Genomic DNA, 14,530 nt, shown 5'->3' with positions numbered 1-14,530 from the left:
ACCAACGTTGTATTTTTCTACCTAAGAAGAAAATTACCTTTGGCTGCAGAAATAAACATAAAATGGTAAAAGGCATCACCTCTTCACAGAATTTTTGTATTAAGTGGGTGCTTGGGCAGTGTGGCATAGCAGTTTCCAAATCGGGTTCTATCAGCGAAAATGGAGCACCCAGTTCCCTGCACTCCTGTGCACATGCTGCTCTGTCTCTGAACCCTAAGCTTTTTCTCTTTAAGCAGGGTATGAATCATATATTACCCATATGGCATTAAGAGGATTAAATAAGATTTGGTGCACATAGAGCAGGGCCTGATACACAGTAAGATCCTACTAGCTATTACCTGAAATTAGTAATATCAAATGACTTGTAAATTTACCCAAAAAAGATTTAAATAGTGTCTATTATGCAGGGAGCGGGGGGTGTCTCTGTTTCCATGTTACCACAGACATTTGGATAGCATAGCTAAAAAGTTGTAAACATATTCTAAAATTTGCAATGGATTAGAACTAAATAGTGTTTTAACAAATTAGTAATATTCAAATCCAAATGTATTTTATAAGCTAGAAATATGACTCCCTGTTGCCAGCTGTATAGTCTAAGTGAATGAGAACATGGCTCAGGGGTTACAGGTGTGAGCTTTGCCCATGGACTACTACCTGGATTGAATACACAGCTCTGATCTGCCACTTACTAGCTATTTGATGTCAAGCAAGCTACATTAACATTTGCGTGTTTTAAATTCTTCATCTGGAAAACAGAGATGATAATAACAGTAAGTTTCTAATAGGGCTGTTATGAAGACTAAACAAAGTAACACGTGCAGAGTGGTTGGAATAATCCATAATACATGTTGACCGCTGGAGCTATTTTTATCCTGACAGTAACTAGGGTAGTGATGGTGACAGGGGTGTCCTAGTCTAACCCTCTGCTCTCCAGCCTCTATTCTTACAGCCTAGTGACAGCACACATCTTTGTGCTTTAGCTCAAGGCTGTATCACAGTGACGTGCAAATTACTAACCTCCCTGCAAGGAGGTAAGGCACCTCTAGCAGAATATATCACCATTGGTGCAACCGAGACATGCTCTAGAGTTTAGGCAATGATATTATATTTTTAGAAAGGTTGCCAAGACATATTTTTTAAAATAAGGATAAGGACAGTATGAAAAATAGAAAGGAATTCATAACTGCTGTCAAAAGTTAGCCCTTTGATTCCTGAAACCTACCGAAGTACAAGGAAGCTTCTATCCTCACAGGCATTTCCATATATTTATACTCATTGATATACAGATCAGCAAAAGTTTTTAATCTATTGTTGCTCCATTTGCTTATTTAATATTTACACGGTCTTAGGACAATAATTTTTTATTGTAGGCATACTTTTACTTCTAAACATAATTATGCCCACTGTTCTGAGACCAGACACCATGGTTATAGAGGGCAAGAGCAGAGGCGAAGTTTATCTCGAGAAAAGTTCTTGAGTATGTGGTGAGGCATGGCAACTGCCTTGAGTGACATGATGATGAGGCAGAAAGTGGCCCCAGCCCCCACCTCACTGGGATCCACTTCTCACTGGGAAGTCCCATCCTTTATGCTTCAAAAAGGCAGATGCCTAAAGTGCTTAACTTCAGCCTCACCCTTCTTGCTAGAAACTGCCAAGTTACCTGGGGAACTTGGCTACTGGCTACGAAGGTAAAAAGCAGGGTCCAGCTATCTTCAAGGGACAAAGAGAAGTGTTTGTCCCTAGCGCTCATGATGAGAACCACTGGGAATGAACTCAGAAACCAGGTGTTACTTAAGCATCCTGATATCTGAGTAAGAAATGATCTCCAGACCAGTTTCCAGTGGACAGGTAAGGAATTCCTTGGAGACTAGTAGAGAAACTGCAATAAACTAATGGAACGTGTCCTCACTTCTCCTTTTCCCTTTGTTGTCCCTCCCTGTCCCTCTCTCTCAGAGGGCATATTTACATAGCAAACATCATGATTTGTTTGCATGTAAGCAATTGTCTCCACAAAGGGGACCCAACCATGCCCTCCCGAAAGAACCATGTTCCCTAGAGTGCCACTGATTTCCACAAGGCTTCCCCACAGACTGCTACATGTCAGCGTGTCCTGGAGATGTCTCAAATCTGAAGTCATAATATCACATATTATCTATAAGGTAAAAAAAAAAAAGATGTGATAACCTTGAGAAATGTGATGGGAGAGGAGAATAGTAGAAAGTGGACATATTCAGGAGACTTGCTTGGAATCAGCATCTGAGAATTATATTCAATATTTTGCCTGTTCTTAACAGGAAGAGTAGATCCTCAGAATGAACCCTGGAAGCTACTGTGCATCTCTACTTATTTGCCAATAGATCTTTTTATCAATGTGTTATTTTACTGCCAGTTTCCACAGAAAGCCCACTGCTAATCAGTTGGACATTAGTTACTCATATTCCCCTGAGGTGCTGTCTTTGCACCTCAAGAATATGAACTGACTTAACATATATTAAAGATATTTTCCTTAAGGGGCCCCCGGGGTGGCACAGTTGGTTAAATGTCCTACTCTTGGTTTCCTCTCAGGTCATGATCTCAGAGCTATGAGATCAGTTTGAGACTGGCCCTACCATGGGCTCCCTGCTCAGCTCCGAGTCTTCTTAAGATTTTTCCTCCTTCTCTCTTTGCCCCTCCTGCTGCTCATGTGCTTTCTCTCTCTCTAAAGTGAGTAAATAAATCTTTAAAAAAATATTTTCCTTAAATACTAATAAAAAACTAACTTCAGTTGAAAGAAGAATGTAGAAATCATTATGCCTTGGCTTAATACTAATAGCAGGAGCTATTAGTTATTCAGTAGATACTAAGCAAATGAATTTAGAAGTTCAGAAATACAGGATTTACTCTTAGATTTTACATATAAGCATTGAAAAGTCACACTGAGGTTTATGTATAAAGTGAATCCTATGAAACTATTTCTTTCTTAACTTTTAAAAAAATTGCAAATACAGGGAGCACACAATTTTCTAATGGAAAGGAATCTTTGTCAACTTCTAGTATAGTCCTTGCATTCATCTAGGTATCTCCCCCTCAATTCTTGGAACAAATTCTGTCTTAGAGATGTGCCTAATGACTATTTACTAAAATTATACAGAGTTAATAAAAAAATAAAGCTTATAATTAAAGAAACCACATGTGATAGACACATTCTAGTCTTTTCTTCCGTGATACTGAGTTTTAAATAAAAAATCATCTTTGGTCTTTTGAGATTTCTTTTACCAACTTCTGATTACATACTATCATGCAGATGGTAAATAATTAATTGGAAAGTGTTTAATCAATGTTAGTAAACATTTGTCCCTCCTATAAATCAGTCAATTACGTTTGATTATGCATATTTCTGACTGCTTCCTGCAAGTGCCATCAGATTCCCAGCAAACTGAGATATGGAACCAACATATCAGAAAATCAATAGAGAAGTATCTTTAATTGATACCTTGTCTTTAGAAATGCATCCTTGGTACACGAGGTGTTGTGCACTAGGGAATTCTGGAAGAAGCGTTCCAGTTTTTGAGCTTAGTGAATATTTACGTGTGAAGCCACCCTATAATTAGAAAAATATGAAGAAGTCATTATCAACTAGTTGGCTCCAAACTATATTTCTAATATAATAAAAACCCATACAATTTCATTCTTCTTCATTCTGCAAACCATGACAAATTAGGAGATTTGGGTAAACTGTTTAGATCATTCAACTGAATAAGCAAGACATGTCAGTAGAATTATTGTTTCCAAACCACAAATAATTTCATTGTCAGGATATGTTTCCTATTACTTTGTATTTTAGTTTTGAATATTTGTCAGTTTGCATAGCTTTTAGAAATTTAATTTTAGTTCACATTTGTTAGTGGCATAAGTTTCGTGATATCCACTTTTAGAACTGTTGAAATTATTTTAACTATAAGAGGATCAAGAATTGCCAAATCCATTGATGGATTACCAAGTCATTTGTGGATTAAGTAAACAAGATAATAAGAAGTTAACTAATTTGTGGAGTGTCAGAAATAATTAGTGGTAGAATTGTGAGTGGAGTCTAAATCTTGTTTCCCAAATTAGTACCATGGCCTTTCTAATCTCAACCTTCCCCCACCCTAAATTTGGATATATGTTCTTCTTTTGAATCCCTTGAGGGAAAGTGCACCTCTAGTAGTTTTCAGAAAATTAGAAAAGATGACAAACAAAAAATAACATGTAACTCTGCAGGGTTGATGTACCTAAAAAAAAAAAAAAAAAAATCCACACAGAAACGGAGAATGTATATTTGTGACAGAATCAGAGCCTCAGCAAATCAGTCTCCTCAAGTCATAACTGATTGTTCCTGGCCTTCAAAGAAAGTTTTAACAAACTTGTTTGTAATCAAAAGTTTGGGAAAAGAATGAAATTGTGACTATGGAAGAGGAAGTAAGGTATTCCTGGTAAAGACAAAATTTCATTCTTTCCCATGGTTTTCCTAGATTTTCTTCCAGAGTTTTTGTGTTTCTTTGTCTGTCTCTGTCATAGTGAACATTTATTACTTATATAGGTTGGGTTCCTACCCTGTCTTACCATTCCCAACCTTTGTAGAATTACAGACTTACATGACAAATCAGAAAGATCTTTTCAGTCTTTAAAGCACATATTTTAGATATTTTTCTTATTGACTGATTAAAAGTACAATAGAAATCAATTTCTTTCAGGTTAGGTTTTAGTTTTCATTCTTGCTGTCCTTTATTTTCAAGGATGGATAGAGAAGAATTATTCTGATTAAATAATTTTTAAGAAAATGATAAAGAACTACTATGTACATGATTAACTATCATAAGCGATATATTAGCACAGTTAATCCCACTCTATTTAATCAGTCTGAATAATTCAAGATACGCTTCAAAGATTTTTAATCCTTGGATTTATCATTTATGAGCATGAACTATCATTGTGCTGTCAAAGAATGGTAGTGTCAATAAATTGGGAAAATAATAGAATGCAAAAAAATAAAGAATTTAATTTTAAAGAGAAGAAAAAGTATTTGGCAAAATATGAAACTAATACTTGATAGATTAAACATAACAAAAAATACACTCAAATTCTAATTTTAGGAAAGTTTGTACTTTTTCTTATACCTTTTCTCATGGGTGGAAGTCATGTTTACTCATCCCAAGAAGTAATTTAGTGAGATTGGAAAAAAGAGAGAAACAGAAACAAACAAAAAAAGTCAATATATAGTGTTGTCTTAAATCTAAGTTAGGAATATGAGAATAGTCTCATTTCCATTAACAAATATAATTAGTAATAAAAAATCTTTCCTCAAAAGGGGTAAAAAATAGGCTCAGAAGATTTTTAATAAGTAAATTTTATCAAGCATTCAGGAAACCGGTATTTTCAAACTTAAAAGATTTTTTTCCGGACAGTGTAAAACAGGAAGCTCATCCCAATTCATTTGAAAACGTTTATGCCAAAGCTGAACAAGGACAAGAAAAGAAAGAAACATCATAGGCCAATCTTGGTTATTATCATATTTGAAACAGTACCAAACAAAATATTAGCAAACCAAACCCAGCAATCTTTAAGAACTATCATAACCAAGTTAGGCTTAAAATCACACTGACAGAAGAATAAAAGGGGAATAGAGAATACCATATATAATTATTTCAACTGATACAGGAAAAGCATTTGTCAAAAATTCAACTACTATTCACTTCTCTCTCTCTCTTTCTGCCTGTCTATGCTAGAAACAGAAGAAAATTTCCTTAATCATTCAATAATCAAAATATATAAAAACTATCAAAATCTCAAATCAATAATCTAAATGAACAACTTAAGGAACTAAGAAAGAACACACTAAACCCAAAGTGGGCAGAAGATAGGAGGATAAATAGATGAAATAGAGAATACATAAACAACAAAGAAAATCAATGACAAAGTTTAGTTCTTTAAAAAGCTCAAAATTGACAAATAGGTAGATTGACTTAAAGAAAGATTAGAGGAGACTCAAATGACTAAAATAAAAAATGAAAAACTACTGAATCTACTGAGAAAATATTTTGAGAGTACATGAACAACTGTACATCAACGAGCTGGACAATCTAGATGAAGTGGATAAACTCCTAGAAATACAAATTCTACCAATATTGAATCACAAAAAAGAGAGATTATATGAATCAATCTATAACCAGTAAGGAAATTGAATCAGTATTCAAAAATCTGACAAAGAAAGGCTCTGATCCTAACAGCCTCACTAGTGAATTGTACCAAACATATAAAAAAGAAATAACATGAATCTTTCTTGAAGTTTTCCCAAAAATTGAGGAAGAGGGAACACTTTCTAACTCATTCAATGAGGCCAAAATGATCTTGATCCCAAAGTCAGACAAGGGCACCACAAGAAAAACGACAACAAAAACAACCACAAAAACAGACCAATACACTTCATGAAGATTCCCGCATAAATCCTCAGCAAAATACTAACAAAGTTAACTCAGAACATATTAAAAAGACTATATACCATGACCAGTGAGATTTACTCTTTGAATGCAAGGATGGTTTGACACAAAAATCAATCAGTGTAATATACCACCTTAACAGATTAAGAGGAATAAACACATGATTATTTCAATTGCTGAATTCGACAAAGTTTGACACACTTTTATAATAATAATAATCAACAAACTAGGAATAGAAGTACAGTACCTCAATGTAATAAAAGCTATATGAAAAACCCACAGTGAACATCATATTAAATGGTGAAAGATTGAAAGTATTTCCTTTAAGATCAGGAAAAAGGCAAGAATGCCCACTTTCACACTTCTATTCAACAAAGTTCTGGAAATCCTAGCCATAACATTTAGGCAAGAAAAAGAAATAAAATGCATCCAAATTGGAAAGGAAGAAGTAAAATTATCTCTGTTTGCAGATGATATGATTTTATATGTAGAAAACCAGAGAGATTCCATAGAAAAATCCTGTTAGAGGGACGCCTGGGTGGCTCAGTGGTTGCATGCCTGCCTTTGGCTCAGGGTGTGATCCCAAGATCCAGGATCGAGTCCCACATTGAGCTCCCTGCAAGGAGCCTGTTTCTCCCTCTGCCTGTGTCTCTGCCTTTCTCTCATTCTGTATCTCTCATGAATAAATAAATAAAATCTTTAAAAAAAAGAAAAACCCTGTTAGAAATACTAAGTGAATTTAGCAGAGTAACAGGATACAGTCAACATGAAAAGAATCTGAAAAGAATTTAAAAAACAATTTTATTTACAATAGCATCAAAAACAATAAAATACATGGGAATTAAGAAGGTGATAGACCTGTATAATTGAAATTACAAAACAATGCTCAAAGAAATTAAAACATAAATAAGAAGACATCCTATGCTCATGAATTGGAAAACTTATTGTTAAGATGTCAATAGTACCTAAAGCAACCCATGGACTCAATGCAAAATCCCAAAGGTTTTCGCAGAAATAGAAAAGTACATCCTAAAATTCACATGGAATTTCAAGAGACCCCAAATAGTAAAAATAACCTGGAAAAAGAACCACATTGGAGAATTCACATTTCCTGATTTCAAAACTTCAAAAGAAACTAGAGCTGACACAAAGATATGCATATAGATCAGTGGAACAAAATAGAACACCCAGAAATAAACTCTCACAAAAACTGGTAAGTGATTTTTGACAACGTGCCAATGACATTCAATGAGGAAAAAGCAGTATTTTCCACAAATGGTGCTAGAAATACTGGAAATTCTCATGTAAAAAATGGAGATAGGCCTTTCCCTAATACCATGAAAAAATTAACTCAAAATGAGTCAAATATCTAAAGTATCATACCTAAACTATACTACACTTAGAAGAAAATATAGGGCAAAATCCTCATAACATTAGATTTGTCAATGATTTCTTAGATATGACAACAAAAACAAAAATAGACAAATTGGACTGCATAAAAATTAGAAACTTTGTGCATCAAAGAACACTGTCAGCAGAGTAAAAAGGCAATCAATGCAATATAAGAAGGTATTCTCAAAGCATATGTTTAATATGGGATTAATATCCAGGACATAAAAAAATTTGTAAAACTTAAAAACAAGACAAACAATCTGCTTTAAAAATGGACAAAGGACTTGAATAGATACTTCTCTAAAGAAGATATGTATTAATCAACAAGCATATGAAATTATATTCAACACTACTAATCATCAGGTAAATATAAACTGAAGATACCACTTCACCCTCGTTAGGATGACCAGTACTAAACAAACAAACAAACAAACAAACAAACAAAAACCAGAAAATAACAAATGTTGATGAGGATGTGTATGATTATGTGCTGTTGGTAGAAATGTAAAATGGTATAGTTGCTGTGTAAAACGGTATGCTGGTTCCTCAGAAAATTAAATAAGGAATTACTATATGATGCAGTAATTCCTCTTTTGGGTATATGTCCAAAATAATTGAAAGCAGGGTCTTAAAGAGATATTTGTATACGTATGTTCACAGCAGTATTATTCAATCCAAGTGTCCACTGACAGACTAATAAATAAAATGTATATACATGCAACGGAATATTACTCGGCCTTTAAAAAGAAGGAAACTCTGACACATGCTACAACATGAATGAACCTGGAGGAATGATCTAAGTAAAATAAGGCACACAAAAACACAAACACTATGTGATTCCACATATATGAGGTACCTAGAGGAGTCCTAATTATAGAGACACAAGTAAAATGGTAGTTTTCAGGGGTTGGGGGGAAAGGGAAAGGAGGAGTTATTGTTAAAGAGCATAGCGTTTCAGTTTTGCAAGATTAAAAGAGTTCTGGAGATGGATGGTGGTTACAGTTGCACAATAATATGAATGTATTTAATATCATTGAGCTGTGTACTTGAAAACAATTAAGATAGTCAATTTTGTTATGTGTATTTTACAATAAAAAAATTCAAAAAATTGCAGATGAGATAAGGACTTAAGTGTTAGAGTAACTTTCTACTTTTGGAAGAATATATAGAAAAATATTTTAGTATCTGTACTATACACAGATTTTTAAAAACAAGATACAAAAAAAAAACCCACTAACCATAAAATTAAAAACTATCTTCATTGAAAAACATTTTAGGATGTTGAACCATACCACCAACCAGATCAAGTTATTTACAACATATAACCTAGAAGATATTAGTATCTAGACTATATAAAGAACTCCTAAGAATAAAATATTTTTAAAGATTTTATTTATGTACTCATGAGAGACACAGAAAGAGAGGCAGAGACACAGGCAGAGGGAGGAGAAGCAGCCTCCATGCAAGGAGCCCAACGCGGGACTTGATCCCAGGAATCCAGAATCACACCCTGAGCCAAAGGCAGATGCTCAATTACTGAGCCACCCAGGTGTCCCCTAAGAATCAAGTAAGAATCAGATTTTTAAAATAGAAAAATTATGTGAATTGAGCAAATACTTCATGGAAGAGAACTAGCCAATAAAAATTCAAAAATATGCAAGCCTACCTTTTTGATGTAGTTATTAAAAACAATTTTCAAATGAAAATCAGAGGTGCCATTTTATACCATGGGATTGGCAAGAAATAAAATGTCATTCAAGGCCAAGTATCAGTGAGAAAGTGGAACAAAAGGCATGCTCACACACAACTGGACAGACAGAAATTAATGCAACCATTTTGGAAAACAACTTGATCTTAACCAGTCAAGTCACACATAAGCATACCCTAGAACCTAGAATTCCACTTCTGCACATGTGTACCTGGAGGACATTCATAGGAATATTGTTTTTCAGCAAAGAATAAATAAATAAATAAATAAATAAATAAATAAATAAATAAATCCATCAAGAATGGAATGAATAAACGCATTGTGATATTTTCATACAGTGGAATATTATAAGCAGTACAAATAAAGGTGTTAAAACTACATATACAGCAACATTGATGAATCACAAAATCTAATGCTGAGAGAAACCAGAAAGTCATCAAAAAATGAATCCATTCTATGTAGGGTAAATAATAAACAATGCATTGGTAATAATAAACTGGGCAGTAATGAACAATACATAGACCTATCCACCACTTATAAGTAGACAGCTCAGTGGTATGAAGTGCATTCATATTATTCTGTAGCCATAACCACATTGTTTAGGTATATATTCATAAACAATCAACTTTAAGGAAAAATGAAAAGAATGATTAACACCCAATGGTGGAGAGAGGTAACTTTTTCTAGGCAGGGAGTGAGATCTGATCCGGGTAGGGGTACAGAGAACTTCTTTCTGTTAAACTGTGTGGTAGGTCTTGAGTTTTTAATCTTATGGTTATTTTTTAAATGCATGTGTTATGAACAATATACTTCCCAATAAAAAAATGTTAGAGTGCTAAGGAAACACATATTAAAGAACAAAGTATGTTATATGTCTTTTATTTAAATATCTATTTGAAACTCTCATCTTGATAAATAGTAGTTTTGTGTAATAGAAATATATGACCACATGTGGAACACCAACAGGAAGCAAAAATGCCCACAGAAAAAATTTTTGATTAAACATGTTGGATACGTTAACAATCATGTGCAAAGTTGGGACAAATCAAATAATAATATGCTTGTGTAGAACATGTGGCACAAAAAAGAAAGGAATGACTGATAAGCTGGGGGGGGGAAGCAAAACATGATCATCTTAATTACACTAATATGTTTGCAATTTTAATTGCACTAAAATTGGTGCCAGGTCATAGGCCAGCTACGGAGGTCCTGGGGTGTGTGTTGGGTGGGGGAGGGTTCCCCTCATCTGATGACTTCAGTACTCTTGAGTAAACTATTAAAAATCTTATTTCCAAAAGAAAACAAGAAGAAACCTACAGAAGAGAAACAATATGATTAGAAGGCAAGAGAGTCTGATTTATGAGGAAAGATTAAAGGCTTTAAGCAGCACAGTTTGGCTAAGTGATGACTAAAAGAGAGCATGATAACACTCTGCAAATATTTGCAAAGCATATACCAAGGAGGGAGGATTTGTTATTTATCTTGGTACAAAGTTGTTAAACTGGCCATGAATGGTCCATGCTAAGGAGGAGGAAATTCAGGCTATCGGGGATACTTCCTGGTTGAAATGTACAAAATCAAGGGCCTGACTCCCTAAGAAATAATGGCAACTTCACAACTAGAGCTAGTTAAAACAAAATTCGGCTCACACTAGGAGATTCACGGGAAAAGAAAGGCTCTCTTTGATCAGGACAAGGTATTGAGAGTAGGTTTTGTTAGTTTTACTCCTGAGGATTAAAGGACTCTGAAACATTCTCTAAGACATTTCTGAAATTTGAACCACTACACTGACGAATAAAAATGTAAAATAATCAAAATTCATACCCGTAACGGATAATTACTCTTACCATCCTCTTCCTGTCTTTTTTGCTTTGCTTTTCTTGATTTTTTTTTACCATCCTCTTCCTTTTTTGTTTTGCTTTTCTTGTTTTTTTTTTTTCATTTTTTCTTTTATATTACAAACTATTTAAAACTTGAAAAAGGTGTAGGTAAAAAGTAATAAAAAGTCATGTACTAACTAGCCTGGTTGAGACATTACATATTTGAAATATTGAAGCAGACTCTGTAGCCCTCCTAATCTTCTTCCCTTCCTTCCCCACAAGAAATAATGTTCTTCATTTAGTTTATATCATTCCTATTGAACCTCTAAAAACTTATCTCCTATGTAAATGCTCTTAAGCAATATATGCTATTGCTTTAAAACTGGTACCACACAGCATATAGTCTACATTTAATGAGTTTTTTTCATTCAACTGTAGATTTTTAAGATGAATCTAATTTGATTCTTATCCTATAGTATATTCATTTCCAAAGCACTGTAGTATTACCTTGTATAAATACATTACCATTTATTCTCTCATTATATCATAATGGACATTTTCCAGCATTCTGAGATTACAACCAATACTCCCATGTGCCTGCTTGGGCACAGTGTGAAGGTTTCTGTAGAAATGCAGTCATAAGATGTGCACAGGGAACCCTGGGTGGCGCAGCGGTTTAGCGCCTGCCTTTGGCCCAGGGCGCGATCCTGGAGACCTGGGATCGAATCCCACGTCGGGCTCCCGGTGCATGGAGCCTGCTTCTCCCTCTGCCTGTGTCTCTGCCTCTCTCTCTCTCTCTCTCTGTGATGTGACTATCATAAATAAATAAAAATAAAAAAAAAAGATGTGCACACCTTCACCTTTACTAGTGACTGTCCTTCCTACTGTTCATGAGAGTTCCTTTGCTCCACACTGCTAGCCGCACTTATTTTCAGACTTTTTAACTGCTGTTATTCCAATAATAGTGAAATGATTATTCATTATGGTTTTAATTTGCATTTCCCTGATTGAAGTTTAAAATCTCCCTGATGAAGCTGAGTGCTTTTCATATGTTTATTAGCAAGAATGACACTCAAAATATTTGTTGACCATGCGTTACAAACCTTGGTCAATCAGAAGGGGCGCATGAACACCAATACTATTTCTGGTTATTCTTTTTCATCCTGTGTGAATTACAGGATCATATAGCAGGCTATATTTCCACTGAGGTGTCTTTTTATCACAGAGTTGAATATTTTATGTATTCTAAAACAGTGCTGTCCAACAGAACTTTCCATGATGATGAAAATTTTCTGTCTCTGCAATGTCCAATACCGTATGCGGTTATTAGGGACTTGAAATGTAACTAATGTGGTAGAGGAACTGAATATTTTATGTAATTAATAGCTACATGGGGCTACTATTTTACACAGCAGAGTTATACGTATTAATCCTGTCACTCATCTATGACATATAAATATCCAGCTTCATTTACATTTTCAAAGCCATAAATACATATATTTGCTTTTGTGTCCTCTTTTCTTCCTAATTAACAATTTCCGTGTTATTTAAAAAGACTCTTAATAAATGACATAATATTCAGTCCCATAAAAGTCCTATAAATACTGTAGCCATTTCTTTATTAGTAGTCATTTAGGTTGTACACAGTTTTTCATGGTAGCCAATTACAATTATTGTGCAATATTTTGTAAGCATTTTCTGTTACTTTATGTGAGATTCATACAAAAGTGAATCTGTGGGAGAAAGAGTATGAGCACTTTAAGGGCTTGCTACAGGCCTTCCAACTATTTTCCAGAGAGTTTGTTCAGTGTTCACCAGAAGGATATGAAAGAGTTTATCTCACCAGACCTTCACAGGCATCATAATAATTTCTTAATATCTGATAATTGTATAATTTAAAATGTAATTTTAAAATTATTTGGCAGTCCATTTTTTCATGCATTTATTGGCTTTTCTTCCTTAGGGTATTTTCTTTTCTTTTTTTTTTAATTTTTTTTCTTAGGTGTATTTTCTATTCATGTCTTTTACTATTTCTTGCCTTCATATTTTTCTATAAATTCATAGAATTTCCTTATTTAGTGGAAGTATTATCTCATTGTCGTATTTGCTGAAAACATTCTCTCCAGTCTTTCTTTTGACTTCAAATTTTATATATGATGCTTTTGATACAAAGTAGTTTTCAATTTCTCCATTTTATATTTTTCTTTTGGAATTTCTTAAATTGTTTCTATCTTAGAATATCATTACCCATCAGAAATGAAGTAGATATAAGTGTTCCCAGGTATTGTTTTTATATTAATAATTTAAATGAAATTCAATAATTTATATGAAATTCATACAAGTTATAAGTTTTTTTCCATAATGTAGAATTTAGATGGGATGGATCCATTTGATTGTACATTAAATTCTTCTGTATACTAGGGTTTTTTTCAGGTATCTAATCTCTGTCATAGATTTGTTTCACCTACAATTAAGTCTGTATCACAGTGTCATAATATTTTGATATCTACCAGACAAGTCCCTTTAGACTATTCCTGTTTACATTTCTCTTAACTATTACTTTATGTATATTCTTCTAGATCAAGTATACAGACATTTTAATCATTTCCAGAAGTTAGTTACCCACTCAAAATTTTATTGGGGTATTATATGTCTATATTAATATAGGAAGAATTAGCATGTTTATAATATCTAGCATACTTATCCAGGCACGTGGTATTTCTTTTCACTTAAAATTTCCATTTAAAATGAAAATTTTCTGCACAGTCAAGGAAACAATCAACTAAACTAAAAGGCAACCTACTGATTGGGGGAAGACATGTGCAAATAACATATCTAATAGTTAGTATCCAAAATATATAAAGAACTGATACAACTCAATATCCAAAAAGAAAAATCCAATTTATAAATGGGCAGAAGACATGAACAGACATTTCTCCAAAGAAGACATGCAGATAGCCAACAACACACGAAAATTTGCTCAACATCTCATACTCAGAGAGATGCAAATCAAAATTACTATGAAATATCACCTCACACCTTTTAGAATGGCTAAAATCAAAAACACAAACAAGTGCTGGCAAGGATGTGGAGGAGGAAAAAAACCTTTGCACTGTTGGTAGGAATGCAAACTGGTGCCACCACTGGAAAACTGC

General features: G+C 33.9%; 1 protein-coding gene across 1 annotated transcript in view; it reads right to left on the bottom strand.

The window, feature by feature from the left end:
- The window catches only part of RFX6 (regulatory factor X6), a 55,740-nt gene that overhangs the window by 19,674 nt on the left and 21,536 nt on the right, over nucleotides 1–14,530 (bottom strand). Inside the window, exon 7 of the mRNA XM_038525491.1 lies at nucleotides 3,473–3,580. Coding sequence (XP_038381419.1) covers nucleotides 3,473–3,580 — 108 coding nt within the window. The remainder of the gene's footprint in view (nucleotides 1–3,472; nucleotides 3,581–14,530) is intronic.

The sequence above is a fragment of the Canis lupus genome, chromosome 1 (genome assembly GCF_011100685.1).
Source record: "Canis lupus familiaris isolate Mischka breed German Shepherd chromosome 1, alternate assembly UU_Cfam_GSD_1.0, whole genome shotgun sequence".
Taxonomy (NCBI): domain Eukaryota; kingdom Metazoa; phylum Chordata; class Mammalia; order Carnivora; family Canidae; genus Canis; species Canis lupus.
Note: the sequence above shows the minus strand (reverse complement) of the source record. Positions and strands in the feature narration are given on the sequence as shown.